Source organism: Brienomyrus brachyistius, unplaced genomic scaffold, assembly GCF_023856365.1.
Source record: "Brienomyrus brachyistius isolate T26 unplaced genomic scaffold, BBRACH_0.4 scaffold41, whole genome shotgun sequence".
In the NCBI taxonomy this organism is placed as follows: Eukaryota; Metazoa; Chordata; class Actinopteri; order Osteoglossiformes; family Mormyridae; genus Brienomyrus; species Brienomyrus brachyistius.
The window spans coordinates 883,609-906,577 of NW_026042316.1; the positions used below are offsets into that span (position 1 = coordinate 883,609).

The 22,969-nt window shown below is 41.7% G+C and overlaps 2 protein-coding genes across 2 annotated transcripts; one reads left to right on the forward strand and one right to left on the reverse strand.

The window, feature by feature from the left end:
- Positions 1-11,082: 11,082 nt before the first annotated feature.
- Positions 11,083-14,112, reverse strand: LOC125722696 (serine/threonine-protein kinase PLK3-like). The gene is made up of 10 exons (XM_048998899.1): positions 13,428-14,112; positions 13,210-13,305; positions 12,996-13,112; positions 12,784-12,913; positions 12,524-12,602; positions 12,326-12,421; positions 11,890-12,088; positions 11,601-11,724; positions 11,376-11,508; positions 11,083-11,193 (listed from the first exon to the last, which is right to left on the reverse strand). Exons 1-10 carry the CDS (start codon positions 13,632-13,634, stop codon positions 11,184-11,186), a joined length of 1,191 nt encoding a protein of 396 aa, XP_048854856.1. The 5' UTR covers positions 13,635-14,112; the 3' UTR covers positions 11,083-11,183.
- A 4,037-nt stretch (positions 14,113-18,149) lies between these two features.
- LOC125722714 (serine/threonine-protein kinase PLK3-like) lies at positions 18,150-19,104 on the forward strand. The gene is made up of 4 exons (XM_048998934.1): positions 18,150-18,297; positions 18,463-18,586; positions 18,679-18,811; positions 18,994-19,104. The coding sequence occupies exons 1-4, from the start codon at positions 18,151-18,153 to the stop codon at positions 19,001-19,003; spliced, it is 414 nt and encodes a 137-aa protein (XP_048854891.1). The 5' UTR covers position 18,150; the 3' UTR covers positions 19,004-19,104.
- Positions 19,105-22,969: the final 3,865 nt, after the last annotated feature.

A 22,969-nucleotide genomic window follows, 5' to 3' on the forward strand; every position in this document is an offset into this window, starting at 1 on the left:
GTAACACCCAGCGTGGGGAGATGCTGTTTGGGAACGGCACACAGCTGGATATAGATGGTAACACCCAGTGTGGGGAGATGCTGTTTGGGAACGGCACACAGCTGGATATAGATGGTAACACCTATTGTGGGGAGATGCTGTTTGGGAACGGCACACATCTGGATATAGATGGTAACACCTATTGTGGGGAGATGCTGTTTGGGAACGGCACACAGCTGGATATAGATGGTAACACCTATTGTGGGGAGATGCTGTTTGGGAACGGCACACAGCTGGATATAGGTGATAACACCCAGCGTGGGGAGATGCTGTTTGGGAACGGCACACAGCTGGATATAGATGGTAACACCCAGCGTGGGGAGATGCTGTTTGGGAACGGCACACAGCTGGATATAGATGGTAACACCCAGCGTGGGGAGATGCTGTTTGGGAACGGCACACAGCTGGATATAGATGGTAACACCCAGTGTGGGGAGATGCTGTTTGGGAACGGCACACAGCTGGATATAGATGGTAACACCCAGCGTGGGGAGATGTTGTTTGGGAACGGCACACAGCTGGATATAGATGGTAACACCCAGTGAGGGGAGATGCTGTTTGGGAACGGCACACAGCTGGATATAGATGGTAACACCCAGCGTGGGGAGATGCTGTTTGGGAACGGCACACAGCTGGATATAGATGGTAACACCCAGCGTGGGGAGATGCTGTTTGGGAACGGCACACAGCTGGATATAGATGGTAACATCCAGTGAGGGGAGATGCTGTTTGGGAACGGCACACAGCTGGATATAGATGGTAACACCCAGCGTGGGGAGATGCTGTTTGGGAACGGCACACAGCTGGATATAGATGGTAACATCCAGTGAGGGGAGATGCTGTTTGGGAACGGCACACAGCTGGATATAGATGGTAACATCCAGTGAGGGGAGATGCTGTTTGGGAACGGCACACTGCTGGATATAGATGGTAACACCCAGTGTGGGGAGATGCTCTTTGGGAACGGCACACAGCTGGATATAGATGGTACACCCAGTGTGGGGAGATGCTGTTTGGGAACGGCACACAGCTGGATATAGATGGTAACACCCAGACTGGGGAGATGCTGTTTGGGAACGGCACACAGCTGGATATAGATGGTAACACCCAGCGTGGGGAGATGTTGTTTGGGAACGGCACACAGCTGGATATAGATGGTAACACCCAGTGTGGGGAGATGCTGTTTGGGAACGGCACACAGCTGGATATAGAGGGTAACACCCAGCGTGGGGAGATGCTGTTTGGGAACGGCACACAGCTGGATATAGATGGTAACACCCAGATTGGGGAGATGCTGTTTGGGAACGGCACACAGCTGGATATAGATGGTAACACCCAGTGAGGGGAGATGCTGTTTGGGAACGGCACACAGCTGGATATAGATGGTAACACCCAGATTGGGGAGATGCTGTTTGGGAACGGCACACAGCTGGATATAGATGGTAACACCCAGCGTGGGGAGATGTTGTTTGGGAACGGCACACAGCTGGATATAGATGGTAACACCCAGCGTGGGGAGATGTTGTTTGGGAACGGCACACAGCTGGATATAGATGGTAACACCCAGCGTGGGGAGATGTTGTTTGGGAACGGCACACAGCTGGATATAGATGGTAACACCCAGCGTGGGGAGATGTTGTTTGGGAACGGCACACAGCTGGATATAGATGGTAACACCTAGTGTGGGGAGTATATCTGCTTCTGTTTTGCTTTTTTTTTGCTATTTGGACGTGAATTTATTTCTTATACTATTTGAAGTAATGTAATTCCTAATTTAAGTGTATATGCACTTACATTTAATTACATAATTGTTAATTTAATAATCTTGAATATATTAATAAATGTTAAAATGTTAAATATAAAAAAATGTGTTAAAAATGGATAACTTCTATCTACTTTAATTTATTATCGATTTGATCTTTAAGTAATGTAATGTAAGCAAATGGGAAATGTGTCTCTATATCATTATGCTGAAATCCATCTCTCTGTTACAGGCTTTCAGAAGCTGCTGGATCCTCTTCACTCTGGCTTGCTGATAGTTTTATCTTGCAGCATTATTCTTGTCACGGGAGACGGCAGCGATCGCGGGCAGAGCGGCGATCGTGCGGGCAGGAAGTAGGCAAGGCAAACAGAGTACGGGGTATACGGGGATTTAATGAAGGCAAGGCAGGACAGGACATGGGCATCGACAACATCAATGACGGACGAAGGACTAAGGTAAGACACGGACTGAAATACACTGGACTGATTGAAAAGAAGCAGACACAGCTGGGTACAATCGGGAAAGAACACGTGGGTAATCCGGGGGCGTGGCACACAGGAGGAGCGGACGAGCCGGGCATGACAATTCTGAACATTGCTCTCATTTATATAAGATGTAAACTGACCTGTACACACTGTGCAGGTACGCTGCCCGGCTTTATGCACTCAGAAGAAGGACAAAATGTAGTTTTTAACAAAGACTCATGTGCTTATAACAGAGTAGAATTGTTTAATACTAGATACAATTTTCGTATTGGAAAACCACTGGGTTACCCTCTAAAATCGCTTATTAAATCTTACCTTATGTATTTAAAGATTTTTGTAAGATCTTTGTGTTTTCTTATTAAATCTTTAGTATTTTGCTAAATATACTGAAATATACAACACATGTTGCAGTAAGTTGCATATAAATAACATTTATTAGTCTGCCTGGCCCTCCTGTCCCCTCCCCAGTGTGGCCCTAATGAGCCACTCCATTACTCGTTGTCCCATCGTTAGTTATTGTATATGCCTGTCACTGTGCCTGTCACTGTGCCTGTCACTGTGCCTGTCACTGTGCTCATCTTCCCGCATCTTTCTCTGCCCCTGGGTCTTTCCCCTGCTTGTTCCCTGTTCTCCTGTTTGGATCCCTCGTGGTTGCATTTGGTTTTCCCAATAACTGTCAAAGTTTTGCCTCAAAGTTTTGCCCTCTCCGTTCACCTTACTCCAGTCCACAGGTTGTTCCTTTCCTTGTTGTGACACTTCAAATCTCTTGAAATATTTGTATAGCTTTTTTACTATACATAACATATCATACAGTACTAAACAACACATATCCAAACATACACTGAAATTGACAGAAATAATTTTTACTAAGTGTTAATTTCCTCCCAAAATTAGGAATATTATCCTACCATTGAATTGTTATATTGTGTGAAATTATATAATATGTTAATTTATTGTATATTTTAAACAGATCAGAAAAACAGTGATTTATCAAAAGTGGAATGGTCACATAAGCAGGTATGGTATCAAAATCAGCAAAAAAATTCCAACTGACTTCCATCCTGGGATCAGCATTTAAGAGCAATTTGTACATGTAAGTGATAGCAAACCGAATTGATCCATCCAATTCTGCCATCCATGTCTGCCTGCCATGACGAGGACACACTGAATTACGCTGCCCTGAACCTTAAGAACCCAAAACCCAGGAGACAGAAGAAAGACGGGAATAATGACACTCTGTATTCTGACCTCCGCTACAGAGATTATGAATAAAGATGCTTCTCATTCATGTCAGTCACACAGAGTGTTCAGGGTGTAGCTTTAATAATGTTCAGAGGAGGGCAGGGGAGCCAGTGCTTCTGAGACTGAATCATGGGATTTTACGGAGCCCGATCCTCGTGTGTGCCACGCCCCCCTGATTATCCACATGTGCTTCCCTGATTGTACCCAGCTGTACCCTGTTGTCTTGTCTATTTCAGTCCCAGTCTTGAAAAGTGACATACAGCTGTAAGCTGTTTTGGTTTGTTTGTCTGCTGAGTGCTTCTCTGCAGTGCTGCAGATGTTTCCACTGGTTAGATGCAGCTCAGGAAGACTGACCCACTGACTGCACTGTGTTGGGCTCACTTTGCAAAGAGTAAAAACCACACAGAGAGAACAATACCTGCTTCATTTAAGACCCTGTTTGATCTCTACCTCACCCAGGTCACGCTTTGAAGTAGCCCTAGATATCCAAACAATCTACCATTTTCATTGACGCAGTACACCTTTGACACATGAGTACTACACACAACAGACCCTGTACATTGAATATAGAATGTATAGCTTTCACAACAGAGCACACCATTTATATTATTTATATATTGTTCCCATTTCTAATGGCATGCTTTTGTCTGCGTGTTGAAAAACTCCATTCATCTATCTTCCAACATATATGATGGTCAGGGAGAAGTACTGATAGGGATCTAATATTGATAAACATGTAATATTGGCCAGCAATAATGACCATGATTGACACATACTGATATTATCGTGTCCTGCAGGATGGGGCTGGCCAGTTAGTAACAATTAGCACCTATCTCCAATAGGGTATCTCTCTCCCCTAGGATTGTCTGTTCTCCGTGTCCTGAGGAGGCTTATGTCCACGTACATCACAGCATGAGGTCTCCCCCATTACCCACCCCATGCACAGCGCATGGGCCCAGCATGAGGTCTCCCCCATTACCCACCCCACACACAGTACATGGACCCAGCATGAGGTCTCCCCCATTACCCACCCCACACACAGCGCATGGACCCAGCATGAGGTCTCCCCCATTACTCACCCCACACACAGCGCATGGACCCAGCATGAGGTCTCCCCCATTACCCACCCCACACACAGCGCATGGACCCAGCATGAGGTTGCCCACGCGATCTCCCCTTTACTGCTCGAGCAGAGCACACGCACATCAACAAATGTCAAGGCATTAAGTGCATTCAAACAACTTCTCAGGACAGTTATAGGCTTGTCAGAACTCGCCCTCTAGTGGTTTGGACACATACATCCAAGTTTTTAATAGAGTAAAAGGACCTCCAATAGAAGAAACAAACGTGTAAGATCAAACAAAAACCGCTTGTTAAATTCCAAAAAAGACAAAACACACATTTTCCCATAAAAATGACTGTCATGCTCTCAAATAGCTTGCTCACTCATCGCAGAAAAATTTCAGTTAGCATTCTGTAAACACGTGCTGTGTTTTTCATCTCCAGAGTTTTTGAAGAAAACCACTGAATGAAAAGTTACCCTCGTTTGAAAGCTTGATCTCCTATGTATACGAATCAATCACTGTCATTCTTCGTTGTCAAGTATTTTTAAAATATACGCTCTGCTTCCCTGCAAGCATATCAATTTTTACGCACTGAACCTTTGCCCATGGTTATGTTTCACTATAATAAACTTTTTGTATGAACATCAAATTACAGTGTCACTTGTTTTGTCCAATAGAGGTGTGTCTAAGGTTTGAGAAATGGTATGGGATGTGCTGATTCGCCATTGTTTTTCGCACTGGGGACAGAAACGCGCAAATGCTTCTCTGTCGGCGCAGTATCTGTGGGAGTGTCTCCAGTTCGCATTGCACAGATAATCTCGGTGAGTTTTCCCAATTATTTTCGCACAACATTTTTGAGTGAAGAAAAATGGCTCGGAAGACGTTCATGTTTGAGGAAGCACAGAACATGATTTTGGAAGTGAGGCATCCATCGCTGACTCCGTTGATTCGATGGAGGTGGACGCTTTTTTGCACGGAGAGGATGCAACATTTTGCTCTTTAATTCTATAGATTTTTATAATTCCGTGATTCAGCAATTCATAATTAACATTTGCTTGGGTGACAATTGTATTGTGGTACATTGGGAAAAGTTACGCATCGCCTTTGTCAGGCTTTGTTTGGGCAAAGTTACGTTAGGCATTACTCAGGCTTTGTTTGGGCAAAGTTGCGTGGGGCATTACTCAGGCTTTGTTTGGGCAAAGTTACGTGGGGCATTACTCAGGCTTTGTTTGGACAAAGTTACGTGGGGCATTACTCAGGCTTTGTTTGGGCAAAGTTACGTGGGGCATTACTCAGGCTTTGTTTGGGCAAAGTTACGTGGGGCATTACTCAGGCTTTGTTTGGGCAAAGTTACGTGGGGCATTACTCAGGCTTTGTTTGGGCAAAGTTCATGAACTACAAACACTCAGATTCAGATCCCACCTATAGTGGGATCGTCGTAAAGTAGTGGAGAGGATTGCCGTATAATGAACTCCCATAGATAAATGGGGAGGTTAACTGTTAGGCTGAAGAAACTGTTATTAATCATTTTGTTATCACTCCTGTATGATCAGCAATGAATGTAAATATGTATATACATTATTTTGTTTTCCTCTACCCTCATTCTTTAGATTATATTAATAATAGCATTCCCACCTTAGCAAAACCAGAACTTTCTCTTCTTGTTCTCACCTCCCTATTCTGCGTGACTCTTGCGCCTCCCACTGACTATAAATAAAGGAGCCAAGGGGAACCACCCTTTGTAACACATTCTGCTGTAGTTTGCATTGCAGAGAGTGTGGGTACCCTTGCAAGTAAAACTATAAAGTGTGTGTCTCGTAAAGTGTGGAGTTGGCGTGGAAACGCCGGGCGCTTTCCCCAATATTAACTGATAGTGCTGCAGTCCAACATCCATAACATACACTTCTTCATGATTCTACTCTTTCCAGCTGTCGGATTAGGCCGTGGTGGCTTTATGGTTAGGGAAGTGCACTTGTAGTTGAAACACTGTAGGTTCGAATCCCCGACCAGCAAAGCCTCACTGAGATACTGACCCCCAAGTACTGCTCCCTGGGCGCTGAATTTGCTGCCCCCTGCTATGTCACATATGGGTTAAATACAGAGAATGCATTTTGTAGTTGTGCACCATGTGCTGTGGTATGTTGACAATTAATTGCTAAATTCTAATTCGAAATTAGGCAGTCAATCCCTGCAGTTCCTTCATGTTGCAATTTTGCAGGCAGGGCATTGTCAGCGATGTCTTTTCCTTTTCTGTGTTGGATCCAGGATCTCGTCGTTTCAGACGGTCCTCCCACCACCTTTGACATGGCAGCTGTTGTCACATGTTGAGACAGAGCTCTGCTCACTAGGGTGACGACTAAAGGATCTACACAGCAGAAGATTAGTATCAGAGTCAGATTAATCACAGCTCCTAAGAAAAGCCCTTTCATAACAGCTTGCTGCCAACCTCCCCACATATCATACCACCAATCCAAACATTCCTGTGTGTTGACCTGCACCTCTTGCCATTTCACCCTGAATCCCCTGTGATTTAACACGCGGAGGTGTACTCGGTCTGCTGGGGAGATGACTGGCTCCCCCTGGTCGGTGCTGTCTCTTGTCATCTGTGCTGCCTCCTTGTCCTGTTTGAATATAGCTTTATATATTTCGGTTAGACTCCTTATGTACTTCAACTCATGCAAATCTGAAGACCATCCATTGTGAAAATGTCAACCGGTGACTGAGGTGCTTCAACAGTAAAGGAGAGATCGCATGCAGAGCTGATATTCTATAGCTTCTTAGTCTAAGTAAAAATAAAATTTTCTCGTCATATAAGAACCAAGTCTCTGGCTGGAAATTTCCACAAAAGAGCCATTTAGTTATTTCTAGAAAAATATACAGAGCCAATGAAGGAACCAGATGTCACAGTAACACAGGTCTGCCCTGGTGCCTTAGGATACGTCTGTCTAAACATGAGTGAGGAGATGGATGCACAGTTCTATAGAGGCCTCTGAGGAGAATAAATGATCCCAATATTATGTTGAGAGAGATGGTTAATTCCGTTTTAATCCAGACTGGGTTCAGAGCACCTGTTCTGCCGTTGATCTTTTGCATGCGTGTTACCATGTATTAGTTTACTCTGAATTTTGATTACTTGGCAAACTAAAACATTTTTGGTCGTATTTTTTTATTCCTAAATTTAAAGTAATTGTACAGTACAATAATATGTTTTCCCCGCCATGCTTTGTCTTGCTTCTGCAGGTTATGCTTGCATTGAACTTGCTTTGTAGAAAATAAGTGTCATGCCCGGCTCATACGCTCCTCGTGTGTGCCACGCCCCCTGATTACCCACGTGTGCTTCCCTGATCGTCTCCTGCTGTGTCCAATTACTTTGATTAGTCCCGTCCTATTTAAGTGCTGATCTTACCTGTTCCCCGTGTCCGTCATTGTAGTTTGTTGTGGATCTTGTGTGGTTTGATGTTCCCTGCTCCCTGCTCCCGATTCCCTAATTAAACCCCGAGTTTACCCCGATCTCGACCTGTCTGCCTGCTCCTTTCACGCCTGCCCACACGATCGCCGCTTACCGCCGTCCTGCTCGCAACCGCTACGCCGTGATCGTGACAGGGGCCATTCGCGAATCAGTTCTGAATGGTGCACAACCTTAGTTCTTATGTTAAATCATGTTTTTTTTTTCTGACAGCCCAGATAAATGAAATAAAAAAGAATTTTCTTTTGTTGCTTAAGAATTTTGCACAGTCCTATATACAGTATAGCAATTTTTAAAGCTTTTTTTTTTCATTTCTTTTAAAGAGGCTGCAATAAGTAGCATTAACATCTGTATAAAGAAAAGGCTAAGCAGAAATGTAACAAACTGCATAATGTGATGTAGTGCATGTTCATGTATAAATGTAACAAACTGTATAATAATGTGATGCAGTGCATGTTCATGTATAAATGTAACAAACTGTATAATAATGTGATGCAGTGCATGTTCATGTATAAATGTAACAAACTGTATAATAATGTGATGCAGTGCATGTTCATGTATAAATGTAACAAACTGCACAATAATGTGATGCAGTGCATGTTCATGTATAAATGTAACAAACTGTATAATAATGTGATGCAGTGCATGTTCATGTATAAATGTAACAAACTGTATAATAATGTGATGCAGTGCATGTTCATGTATAAATGTAACAAACTGCACAATAATGTGATGCAGTGCATGTTCATGTATAAATGTAACAAACTGCACAATAATGTGATGCAGTGCATGTTCATGTATAAATGTAACAAACTGCACAATAATGTGATGCAGTGCATGTTCATGTATAAATGTAACAAACTGTATAATAATGAGATGCAGTGCATATTCATGTATAAATGTAACAAACTGTATAATAATGAGATGCAGTGCATATTCATGTATAAATGTAACATCAGGAGGGGTCCATCACAGCCCCACCACCATCTCTTGTTCAAACCCTTTGGTCTTCTCATTTTCATTAGTAAGCTCCCGATCACCGTAACTGATCTGCATTTGAGACATTTTTCCCGCATCTCATTTTCACAATAAGCTGATAATACTAATAATACTACTGTAATGATAGTATTACAGTAGACTTACTCTTTAAAGCCAGATGGCAGTGGTCACATACTGATGAACGGTTGGGCAGCAAATGCATTTAATGTGGCTAGATAGCAAATAAACTGATTCACCATTTACTCTCATTTGCATCAATTAAAATGTTTGCTGGAAATGTAAATGTAAGCAGTAAAGCTACATTTTACGTTCTTTAAGAAAGTTTAAGAAAGAACAGTTAAACTGTATTTTGAGTGTGGTTAGAAGATCCAGTATTTCAGAAAACTTAAGAATTGTGTAATATGAGAGACTAGCGAGTCTAATATCAGACTGACTGCGCTGAGCTTGTCTGAGAGAGATGATTAGCGAATGGCCTCCCACAGTGTCTCAGCACTCCGTACAAAGAACTTCATATGCTCAGCATATGTTCCTGTTTATCTAATTGTTCTTATTTTAACTGGCTGTGAAGGAGTAAATGAATAAACTTTGCCTGTAGAGTGAACTGGTTACTATGGTTCGGGGCAGCTTTTATTAGACATTGTAGACACCACGTTAGTCTATCAAGAGAGTAAGACCGATCGCTAAGGGTGTCATCTGAGTAAAAACAAAGTTACCTCAAAATAGCCAACCAATCACGAGCCAGTACGCATCAAGGCCAACATCTGATTGGAATGCACCATTACTATGCGGTGAAAGGTTAATAGCTAATCACTGATAAACTCAAACACGAACAGCATGCCAAGCAGACTATCTGTTCCCTTCCCTCCATGTTGTCCTTCCAACTGATTGCTCAATGACAATATTTTAAAATGTGGACTTCCTAATTACTATAACATAATTTCTATTTGTTAGATTGTTGTTGCGATTACTTATTTATTTACTTACTTATTGTTATTGAATGTCATATTTATTTATTTATTTATATGTTATTCTTGTTATTTTATTTCTTATTGATTAAAAACAAAGTCATTGAGAAAGTTTATGAAATTCTGTATTTTTTCTATTTTTAGATATTCATTATCTTACAGTCGCATGAATGAATGAATATTCATTCATTACTTTACATCTTACAGTCCCAATAAGAGTTAAAACTGCAACCCCCCACCCACCCATCATTCTTTCTTTACTTTCCAGCCCAAAATAATTTCTACAACATAAGTAAAGGACAACTATCAGTAACACGTAGGTACATGTAGGATTTTCCGTTGTTAGTTGTCCTGTACATACGAAAGTAGTCTTCCAGCTCCTGTCAAGCGCTCATTTTCAGACACAAAATACATTCTGTGTGACAAAATGCATTATTCAATGACAAAATCAAGTAATGCCTTGAATTTTGTCCAGAGAAAGACATACTACAGTTACATTTTGTCCACAGAAGCATAAATACATTACTGTCTTTGGTGCCCCGAAATCAACAGGAATGTTTCATTTTGTACACAGAACTGATATTAGCACCTAGCATATCATGTTCAGAAGGTTGAATGTATCTGCTTTCGTGAATGAAAAAGGGCATTTCATCCACAAAATGCATTTTGTCAAAGAAACAAGTTCATTGCGTGCAGGAAATGCACTTTGTGAGTGAAAGAAATGCATTTAGTAGAGGGGCGTAGTACCTTCCAATAACCAGGAGGTGGAGAGCCAACTTTGATTTTGGTAATCCCAATTGACTTTGGCACATATAGGAAAATATAATTTTCAAAATAACATGAGTCTTATGCAATTTACCCAAGTAATACAAGCTCTTTAGGTGACACACAAAGAATCAATTCCCATCAACATAGTGTCAGAACACATATACTCAGTGACCAAACAATTAAGCAGAACAGACTGAGTGGTGAAAATGAAATCTGCATGAGATTGTCTAGTGTGTTCTTGGTATGAATGTGGCCATAATCATACAAGAAAAAAACTGAATCCATGCCTGAATGCTTGAAACACAAAAGAACTTTATTGAAACAGGAGTGGACAGGGAGCTGGGGGAGGCACTCAGGTGTGGGGCGTCACTGCACTTGCTGAGTACAGCCTGCCTACAGGTCCCTGTGTAGAAAAATAGAGGTTTTCAGTTAACATGGCATTCACTAGAGTTCAAGGACGACTACACTAATATTCAATATACCCCAGCTTTATCCATGCAAATCACCAAGACAAGCTTAAGCTACAGAATGGTAACAGAGATGGAACAGGACAAGGATTCACTATTGTGAACAGCATATCTTTACCTCAACCACTTTGACCAACTGGACCAGGTCAATTTGTTCATTGGTCTGTTGACATCCTCTAGAACACGGAGTGACTCCACAGGCTGGGGGATCTCAAGTCCACTCTGCTCGGCATCCTCCCGTAAAGGCTCAACTGCGAGAAAGCATGGATTTGCCAAGTCATGCATCTGAGCCTGAGGAACTGAGAGATGATCTACTAGTAGGATTTATGTCGATGGAATTTACCTCTGGATCGCTTTTTTCGTATCAGGCGCATGAAACGGTTGAAAATCTTTTTGAATGGGTTGACTGATTTATGCTTTGGTGGTGTATTGCAGCTACTAGCTGGCAGTGTCTTTGGAGTGAAGCCCTAGGGTATTAGTTTAATATGCATCAGTTAAGCAAACCAATTCCATACATCCATCCATGCATCCATCCATCTTTTGTTACTGTAATTTTAAAGGAAGGGTAAGTACCAGTGACCTCAGCAGACCAGCTAATCATCCACATCCCACCAGTTTGCAAGTGGACCAACCTTTGTGAAGAACTTGTGGCGACGGACATTCGATAGTGACGGGCGATCCCGTGGGTCGATTCTAAATATCTTGCCCATCAGTTTCCCAGCTTCAATAGAGAGATTCTGCGGTAGAATAAATTTGGCTTCCTTTATATTCTTGAGCATCTCCCAGTAATTGTCATCGTAGAATGCGATTTCCCCAACCAGAAGCTGGTACCTGTAGTAAGAAAGGCAGCAAAGGTGTTTGAGGTCTTTCACATTTGACATAAAAATGCTGTGCTTCCAAAAGAGCAATTCCTTTCAGCTGTGTGCCAGTATTCATTTTTCTTTTCTCTTTCAAGAAGAAAAAAAAAATATTTATGTATGTTAGACACGTGTCTTCTTAAAATGTTAGACAGATTTTATTAGCCATGCTGATCTTTGGCCGGGAGGGGGGTTGACAGGGTATACGTACATGACACAGCCCAGTGCCCAGACGTCCGCTTCCCTTCCATGGCCCTCTCGTTTCCACACTTCTGGAGCCATGTAGACGGGAGTACCACACACTTCTCTACAACACACACAAATGGAAAACGTTAAGCGCACATGTGCTTTAGCTTGCTGTATAAACAAATTTGAAAGCTTAGCCAGGAATTCTGCAAAAAACACCTACTTCTCCCTCGGCTTCAGCTTGACCGCCAGTCCGAAATCCCCAATTTTCAGTTCCATTTGGTCATTGATAAATAAATTTTCTGAAAGACAAACAAATTTGCATTAAGGATAGACTCAAATACTTTGCCAAACTGCAGACTTTACCAAATTGATAAATTAACACTACACAGAAATCCAGACGACCTACACTCGCAATGCCATGTGAAATGCCAGCATTATTATACAGAAAATTGAGTAAAGCGTGAGTGCATGTACACATACCCAACTTGATGTCCCTGTGGACGTAACCTTGCCGGTGGATGTATGTTAACCCTGAAATCAGCTGGTTAATGTAGTATCGCACTTCGGGCTCAGTCAAAGTCCCCCGAGCTTTTAAAATGTCACCGAGTGTCTGGGCAGGGAGAAACAGGGGCAGCCTGATCTATCACAAAGTCTTTGCCTTAGTAAGACGTCTACAAAAGTCAGGGACTCACCTGCCCACTGCACAACTCCATGAAAATATACATGAATTTGTCATCTTCGAAAGAGTGGGAGAACCCCACCACATTCTTGTGCCGCAGTGTTTTTAAAATCTGTACTTCTTCACAGACCTGAGTGAAATGTCAAACACACCATCTCATAAAGTAAAAGGGAAATGCAGATAAACTGAAAAGAGGGATGACATCAAGCACAATCCATACCACATACCTCCTCCACTCCCCAGGAATATAGCCGGATGACCTTAACAGCATAGGTGTCGCCAGTTTCAAGATCGGTCATCTTATAGCATTTGCCACAAGCGCCCTAAAAAACATGTCCTCAATATGTTAACAATAAAGAACATTTCTGACTGACCCTGTTCAAGCATCTCCTCTCTGCAGAAAAATATCAACTGCGATCACTTTCTACAACATTGTGGTGCACACCTGTCCCAAAAGCTCATCCCTGCCGTAGGACCTTAATGTCTTGGGATCTACCAGAATCTCAGGCACTTCCGATGCCATCTGAGCGCGGGAAGGTTCACTGACAGACATGATTTCACCAGAAGAGAAGCGCGATCCGTAACTAACCCGTGGAATACTCGAAATGGGTAGTGAGCGCTCGCGTTCTAAATTACGTGTACACTGCGTCATCAGTCTTAGAACGCGGCCAAGGCAGCCACGCGATTCGAACTTGTTAGATGGATTACGTCACCACATTGAAAATTACATGGATGGAAAAAGAAGTGAACTTGCTAAGACAATGCAACTAAACACGGATAAAAACTTTTATTACAATCAACTTTATTGAAGAAAAAAAATGTGTACACCAAACATTCAGTTTCGGTAATGCAGTAACACATGCTCGGGAGTAAAGCCTTAGAGCAGAGGCCAGGCGGACCGCGGTCCGGGTCCGTACCCAGAAGCTGTCCCATACGGAGCTGGACCGATAGTCAAAACAAAAGGTTATGATTTAGAACCTGACTGGGCGCTTTTATTTTGTCGGCGCAGCTTTTATAGTCTTTTCGGTAGCGGTTTAGCACTAGAACCGCCGTTTCCCACGCCAACGAACGTTAACTGCCAAGCAAGACGCAACTCGCCGTATGCAGCCCTGTCTTTGCGCTAATGTGCCATTAGTGTTAATAGCACCAGCGAAGCTACTGGTGTTCCTTGTTCCTAACAGAGTGGCTTTTCTGTCCTGAAATCGTAAAGCTTTCAAACACAGCATGTATTATATAACATGTTGTTTATTGGTGATTTCATGCTCGTCGAAGTTTCCGCTTTTTAACAACTGTATAAAGTAATGTTATTTATTATATAAATCAACTCAGGTGAAACAAATGTACGTTTCCAGGGTCGCCGAACCTCGTGTATCTGGCGTGAGACTCACGCTTTCAGACTCACGCAGGAAATCTTACCGCAAATCTATATTATTTCATTATAAACCAAAAATGTTATACGTCAAAAATGTAATTACACGATTAGATACCTGAAAAAGTCAGATATCGGTTACATGCAATGTTTATACAACTAATAGGCTACTAAAATATACCACATTAAATAGTTAGACATTTTGATCTTCTGAACCTTTGCTTCAAGAATTTTAAGTAAACGGCCAACAACCGCTTTATTTACTTCCGCCCTTCTTCCTTCTCTTTATTCCCTTTTCGTTTTTGAAATCCCGAATTGGGGCGGACATTGTTCACGTGTGGCAAATATCTAGCCCGCTAGCTAACAAGCATATCGTACTGTATAAGTAATGTCTAAGCCGTTAAGTTTGCTGCTGCAACATTCGGGCTTAATGAACTAGGTTCATATCTTGTCTTCCTGAAGAAAGGCCCCGAATCTGGACTAAACCGATTTTCACCACGTAAGAGGGTCTCCTACACTGAGATCATTCCCATATATATACCATAGAGATAATTTATATATGGTTTCCAAAGGAGCGTAGTTTAGGTAACCTTGTCCTATCCACGTGTATAAAATGAGTTTTTACCTATCGTTTCTGGTGCGCATTTCACCTGTCTGTCAGGTGCCGCACTTTACATTCCGTTACAACAATGTGCATGGATGTAAATAAATGTAAACAGCTGAAAGTGGGACTGATCTCAATGTAGCCCTCCTGCGTGGTGAAAATCGGCGTCTTTCTTCAGGAAGACAAGATATCAACCTACTTCACCAAGCCCGAATGTTGGAGCAGCTTAGACTTTACCTACTTACAAAGTACGTTAGCTATCTGGCTAGATATATGCTACACGTGAACAGTGTGCGACACAAGTCGGGATTTCAAAAACGAAAAGGGAATAAAGAGAGGGAAGAGGGACGGAAGTAAAGAAAGCGGTTGTTGGACGTTTGCTTTCATACAAAAGGTCAGTTTTTTTTTGTTTCCTGGGCAATTGCTTAGAATGTACAATAGCCTATATTAACAGCACGACCGCGCAGAATAGTGCGGTCTTTAGTGTAATATAGTTTGTTTCGATGCGTTAGGCTGCAGCACCTTGCAGCAAGAGCGTGTACGATCTTCCGTTTACTATTCTAAGAAAAAAAAGAAAAACTAAAATTGTATTAAGCCAACTGCCTTTGGCAGGGGTATTCAACTAAAATGTAAAGACATCCAGTTAGAGAAAATTCTTGAAGCAAAGGTTCAGAAGATCAAAATGTCTAACTATTTAATGTGGTATATTTTAGTAGCCTATTAGTTGTATAAACATTGCATGTAACCGATATCTGACTTTTTCAGGTATCTAATCGTGTAATTACATTTTTGACGTATAACATTTTTGGTTTATAATGAAATAATATAGATTTGCGGTAAGATTTCCTGCGTGAGTCTGAAAGCGTGAGTCTCACGCCAGATACACGAGGTTCGGCGACCCTGGAAACGTACATTTGTTTCACCTGAGTTGATTTATATAATAAATAACATTACTTTATACAGTTGTTAAAAAGCGGAAACTTCGACGAGCATGAAATCACCAATAAACAACATGTTATATAATACATGCTGTGTTTGAAAGCTTTACGATTTCAGGACAGAAAAGCCACTCTGTTAGGAACAAGGAACACCAGTAGCTTCGCTGGTGCTATTAACACTAATGGCACATTAGCGCAAAGACAGGGCTGCATACGGCGAGTTGCGTCTTGCTTGGCAGTTAACGTTCGTTGGCGTGGGAAACGGCGGTTCTAGTGCTAAACCGCTACCGAAAAGACTATAAAAGCTGCGCCGACAAAATAAAAGCGCCCAGTCAGGTTCTAAATCATAACCTTTTGTTTTGACTATCGGTCCAGCTCCGTATGGGACAGCTTCTGGGTACGGACCCGGACCGCGGTCCGCCTGGCCTCTGCTCTAAGGCTTTACTCCCGAGCATGTGTTACTGCATTACCGAAACTGAATGTTTGGTGTACACATTTTTTTTCTTCAATAAAGTTGATTGTAATAAAAGTTTTTATCCGTGTTTAGTTGCATTGTCTTAGCAAGTTCACTTCTTTTTCCATCCATGTAATTTTCAATGTGGTGACGTAATCCATCTAACAAGTTCGAATCGCGTGGCTGCCTTGGCCGCGTTCTAAGACTGATGACGCAGTGTACACGTAATTTAGAACGCGAGCGCTCACTACCCATTTCGAGTATTCCACGGGTTAGTTACGGATCGCGCTTCTCTTCTGGTGAAATCATGTCTGTCAGTGAACCTTCCCGCGCTCAGATGGCATCGGAAGTGCCTGAGATTCTGGTAGATCCCAAGACATTAAGGTCCTACGGCAGGGATGAGCTTTTGGGACAGGTGTGCACCACAATGTTGTAGAAAGTGATCGCAGTTGATATTTTTCTGCAGAGAGGAGATGCTTGAACAGGGTCAGTCAGAAATGTTCTTTATTGTTAACATATTGAGGACATGTTTTTTAGGGCGCTTGTGGCAAATGCTATAAGATGACCGATCTTGAAACTGGCGACACCTATGCTGTTAAGGTCATCCGGCTATATTCCTGGGGAGTGGAGGAGGTATGTGGTATGGATTGTGCTTGATGTCATCCCTCTTTTCAGTTTATCTGCATTTCCCTTTTACTTTATGAGATGGTGTGTTTGACATTTCACTCAGGTCTGTGAAGAAGTACAGATTTTAAAAACACTGCGGCACAAGAATGTGGTGGGGTTCTCCCACTCTTTCGAAGATGACAAATTCATGTATATTTTCATGGAGTTGTGCAGTGGGCAGGTGAGTCCCTGACTTTTGTAGACGTCTTACTAAGGCAAAGACTTTGTGATAGATCAGGCTGCCCCTGTTTCTCCCTGCCCAGACACTCGGTGACATTTTAAAAGCTCGGGGGACTTTGACTGAGCCCGAAGTGCGATACTACATTAACCAGCTGATTTCAGGGTTAACATACATCCACCGGCAAGGTTACGTCCACAGGGACATCAAGTTGGGTATGTGTACATGCACTCACGCTTTACTCAATTTTCTGTATAATAATGCTGGCATTTCACATGGCATTGCGAGTGTAGGTCGTCTGGATTTCTGTGTAGTGTTAATTTATCAATTTGGTAAAGTCTGCAGTTTGGCAAAGTATTTGAGTCTATCCTTAATGCAAATTTGTTTGTCTTTCAGAAAATTTATTTATCAATGACCAAATGGAACTGAAAATTGGGGATTTCGGACTGGCGGTCAAGCTGAAGCCGAGGGAGAAGTAGGTGTTTTTTGCAGAATTCCTGGCTAAGCTTTCAAATTTGTTTATACAGCAAGCTAAAGCACATGTGCGCTTAACGTTTTCCATTTGTGTGTGTTGTAGAGAAGTGTGTGGTACTCCCGTCTACATGGCTCCAGAAGTGTGGAAACGAGAGGGCCATGGAAGGGAAGCGGACGTCTGGGCACTGGGCTGTGTCATGTACGTATACCCTGTCAACCCCCCTCCCGGCCAAAGATCAGCATGGCTAATAAAATCTGTCTAACATTTTAAGAAGACACGTGTCTAACATACATAAATATTTTTTTTTTCTTCTTGAAAGAGAAAAGAAAAATGAATACTGGCACACAGCTGAAAGGAATTGCTCTTTTGGAAGCACAGCATTTTTATGTCAAATGTGAAAGACCTCAAACACCTTTGCTGCCTTTCTTACTACAGGTACCAGCTTCTGGTTGGGGAAATCGCATTCTACGACAATTACTGGGAGATGCTCAAGAATATAAAGGAAGCCAAATTTATTCTACCGCAGAATCTCTCTATTGAAGCTGGGAAACTGATGGGCAAGATATTTAGAATCGACCCACGGGATCGCCCGTCACTATCGAATGTCCGTCGCCACAAGTTCTTCACAAAGGTTGGTCCACTTGCAAACTGGTGGGATGTGGATGATTAGCTGGTCTGCTGAGGTCACTGGTACTTACCCTTCCTTTAAAATTACAGTAACAAAAGATGGATGGATGCATGGATGGATGTATGGAATTGGTTTGCTTAACTGATGCATATTAAACTAATACCCTAGGGCTTCACTCCAAAGACACTGCCAGCTAGTAGCTGCAATACACCACCAAAGCATAAATCAGTCAACCCATTCAAAAAGATTTTCAACCGTTTCATGCGCCTGATACGAAAAAAGCGATCCAGAGGTAAATTCCATCGACATAAATCCTACTAGTAGATCATCTCTCAGTTCCTCAGGCTCAGATGCATGACTTGGCAAATCCATGCTTTCTCGCAGTTGAGCCTTTACGGGAGGATGCCGAGCAGAGTGGACTTGAGATCCCCCAGCCTGTGGAGTCACTCCGTGTTCTAGAGGATGTCAACAGACCAATGAACAAATTGACCTGGTCCAGTTGGTCAAAGTGGTTGAGGTAAAGATATGCTGTTCACAATAGTGAATCCTTGTCCTGTTCCATCTCTGTTACCATTCTGTAGCTTAAGCTTGTCTTGGTGATTTGCATGGATAAAGCTGGGGTATATTGAATATTGGTGTAGTCGTCCTTGAACTCTAGTGAATGCCATGTTAACTGAAAACCTCTATTTTTCTACACAGGGACCTGTAGGCAGGCTGTACTCAGCAAGTGCAGTGACGCCCCACACCTGAGTGCCTCCCCCAGCTCCCTGTCCACTCCTGTTTCAATAAAGTTCTTTTGTGTTTCAAGCATTCAGGCATGGATTCAGTTTTTTTCTTGTATGATTATGGCCACATTCATACCAAGAACACACTAGACAATCTCATGCAGATTTCATTTTCACCACTCAGTCTGTTCTGCTTAATTGTTTGGTCACTGAGTATATGTGTTCTGACACTATGTTGATGGGAATTGATTCTTTGTGTGTCACCTAAAGAGCTTGTATTACTTGGGTAAATTGCATAAGACTCATGTTATTTTGAAAATTATATTTTCCTATATGTGCCAAAGTCAATTGGGATTACCAAAATCAAAGTTGGCTCTCCACCTCCTGGTTATTGGAAGGTACTACGCCCCTCTACTAAATGCATTTCTTTCACTCACAAAGTGCATTTCCTGCACGCAATGAACTTGTTTCTTTGACAAAATGCATTTTGTGGATGAAATGCCCTTTTTCATTCACGAAAGCAGATACATTCAACCTTCTGAACATGATATGCTAGGTGCTAATATCAGTTCTGTGTACAAAATGAAACATTCCTGTTGATTTCGGGGCACCAAAGACAGTAATGTATTTATGCTTCTGTGGACAAAATGTAACTGTAGTATGTCTTTCTCTGGACAAAATTCAAGGCATTACTTGATTTTGTCATTGAATAATGCATTTTGTCACACAGAATGTATTTTGTGTCTGAAAATGAGCGCTTGACAGGAGCTGGAAGACTACTTTCGTATGTACAGGACAACTAACAACGGAAAATCCTACATGTACCTACGTGTTACTGATAGTTGTCCTTTACTTATGTTGTAGAAATTATTTTGGGCTGGAAAGTAAAGAAAGAATGATGGGTGGGTGGGGGGTTGCAGTTTTAACTCTTATTGGGACTGTAAGATGTAAAGTAATGAATGAATATTCATTCATTCATGCGACTGTAAGATAATGAATATCTAAAAATAGAAAAAATACAGAATTTCATAAACTTTCTCAATGACTTTGTTTTTAATCAATAAGAAATAAAATAACAAGAATAACATATAAATAAATAAATAAATATGACATTCAATAACAATAAGTAAGTAAATAAATAAGTAATCGCAACAACAATCTAACAAATAGAAATTATGTTATAGTAATTAGGAAGTCCACATTTTAAAATATTGTCATTGAGCAATCAGTTGGAAGGACAACATGGAGGGAAGGGAACAGATAGTCTGCTTGGCATGCTGTTCGTGTTTGAGTTTATCAGTGATTAGCTATTAACCTTTCACCGCATAGTAATGGTGCATTCCAATCAGATGTTGGCCTTGATGCGTACTGGCTCGTGATTGGTTGGCTATTTTGAGGTAACTTTGTTTTTACTCAGATGACACCCTTAGCGATCGGTCTTACTCTCTTGATAGACTAACGTGGTGTCTACAATGTCTAATAAAAGCTGCCCCGAACCATAGTAACCAGTTCACTCTACAGGCAAAGTTTATTCATTTACTCCTTCACAGCCAGTTAAAATAAGAACAATTAGATAAACAGGAACATATGCTGAGCATATGAAGTTCTTTGTACGGAGTGCTGAGACACTGTGGGAGGCCATTCGCTAATCATCTCTCTCAGACAAGCTCAGCGCAGTCAGTCTGATATTAGACTCGCTAGTCTCTCATATTACACAATTCTTAAGTTTTCTGAAATACTGGATCTTCTAACCACACTCAAAATACAGTTTAACTGTTCTTTCTTAAACTTTCTTAAAGAACGTAAAATGTAGCTTTACTGCTTACATTTACATTTCCAGCAAACATTTTAATTGATGCAAATGAGAGTAAATGGTGAATCAGTTTATTTGCTATCTAGCCACATTAAATGCATTTGCTGCCCAACCGTTCATCAGTATGTGACCACTGCCATCTGGCTTTAAAGAGTAAGTCTACTGTAATACTATCATTACAGTAGTATTATTAGTATTATCAGCTTATTGTGAAAATGAGATGCGGGAAAAATGTCTCAAATGCAGATCAGTTACGGTGATCGGGAGCTTACTAATGAAAATGAAAAGACCAAAGGGTTTGAACAAGAGATGGTGGTGGGGCTGTGATGGACCCCTCCTGATGTTACATTTATACATGAATATGCACTGCATCTCATTATTATACAGTTTGTTACATTTATACATGAACATGCACTGCATCACATTATTGTGCAGTTTGTTACATTTATACATGAACATGCACTGCATCACATTATTATACAGTTTGTTACATTTATACATGAACATGCACTGCATCACATTATTATACAGTTTGTTACATTTAAACATTTATACATGAACATGCACTGCATCATATACAGTTTGTTACATTTATACATGAACATGCACTACATCACATTATGCAGTTTGTTACATTTCTGCTTAGCCTTTTCTTTATACAGATGTTAATGCTACTTATTGCAGCCTCTTTAAAAGAAATGAAAAAAAAAAGCTTTAAAAATTGCTATACTGTATATAGGACTGTGCAAAATTCTTAAGCAACAAAAGAAAATTCTTTTTTATTTCATTTATCTGGGCTGTCAGAAAAAAAAAACATGATTTAACATAAGAACTAAGGTTGTGCACCATTCAGAACTGATTCGCGAATGGCCCCTGTCACGATCACGGCGTAGCGGTTGCGAGCAGGACGGCGGTAAGCGGCGATCGTGTGGGCAGGCGTGAAAGGAGCAGGCAGACAGGTCGAGATCGGGGTAAACTCGGGGTTTAATTAGGGAATCGGGAGCAGGGAACATCAAACCACACAAGATCCACAACAAACTACAATGACGGACACGGGGAACAGGTAAGATCAGCACTTAAATAGGACGGGACTAATCAAAGTAATCGGACACAGCAGGAGATGATCAGGGAAGCACACGTGGGTAATCAGGGGGCATGGCACACACGAGGACCGTATGAGCCGGGCATGACACTTATTTTCTACAAAGCAAGTTCAATGCAAGCATAACCTGCAGAAGCAAGACAAAGCATGGCGGGGAAAACATATTATTGTACTGTACAATTACTTTAAATTTAGGAATAAAAAAATACGACCAAAAATGTTTTAGTTTGCCAAGTAATCAAAATTCAGAGTAAACTAATACATGGTAACACGCATGCAAAAGATCAACGGCAGAACAGGTGCACTGAACCCAGTCTGGATTAAAACGGAATTAACCATCTCTCTCAACATAATATTGGGATCATTTATTCTCTTCAGAGGCCTCTATAGAACTGTGCATCCATCTCCTCACTCATGTTTAGACAGACGTATCCTAAGGCACCAGGGCAGACCTGTGTTACTGTGACATCTGGTTCCTTCATTGGCTCTGTATATTTTTCTAGAAATAACTAAATGGCTGTTTTGTGGAAATTTCCAGCCAGAGACTTGGTTCTTATATGACGAGAAAATTTTATTTTTACTTAGACTAAGAAGCTATAGAATATCAGCTCTGCATGCGATCTCTCCTTTACTGTTGAAGCACCTCAGTCACCGGTTGACATTTTCACAATGGATGGTCTTCAGATTTGCATGAGTTGAAGTACATAAGGAGTCTAACCGAAATATATAAAGCTATATTCAAACAGGACAAGGAGGCAGCACAGATGACAAGAGACAGCACCGACCAGGGGGAGCCAGTCATCTCCCCAGCAGACCGAGTACACCTCCGCGTGTTAAATCACAGGGGATTCAGGGTGAAATGGCAAGAGATGCAGGTCAACACACAGGAATGTTTGGATTGGTGGTATGATATGTGGGGAGGTTGGCAGCAAGCTGTTATGAAAGGGCTTTTCTTAGGAGCTGTGATTAATCTGACTCTGATACTAATCTTCTGCTGTGTAGATCCTTTAGTCGTCACCCTAGTGAGCAGAGCTC

What these genes read in the sequence shown, in the direction of transcription:
- LOC125722714 (XM_048998934.1), top strand. Translation starts at nt 18,151, where the DNA reads ATGCTCAAGAATATAAAGGAAGCCAAATTTATTCTACCGCAGAATCTC. An exon ending in GCCACAAGTTCTTCACAAAG is followed by an intron (nt 18,298 to 18,462) that starts GTTGGTCCACTT and finishes CTAATACCCTAG; the next exon opens with GGCTTCACTCCAAAGACACT. An exon ending in ACGAAAAAAGCGATCCAGAG is followed by an intron (nt 18,587 to 18,678) that starts GTAAATTCCATC and finishes GCTTTCTCGCAG; the next exon opens with TTGAGCCTTTACGGGAGGAT.
- LOC125722696 (XM_048998899.1), bottom strand. Translation starts at nt 13,634, where the DNA reads ATGACGCAGTGTACACGTAATTTAGAACGCGAGCGCTCACTACCCATT. An exon ending in GGGATGAGCTTTTGGGACAG is followed by an intron (nt 13,306 to 13,427) that starts GTGTGCACCACA and finishes CATGTTTTTTAG; the next exon opens with GGCGCTTGTGGCAAATGCTA. An exon ending in AAGCTGAAGCCGAGGGAGAA is followed by an intron (nt 12,422 to 12,523) that starts GTAGGTGTTTTT and finishes TGTGTGTTGTAG; the next exon opens with AGAAGTGTGTGGTACTCCCG.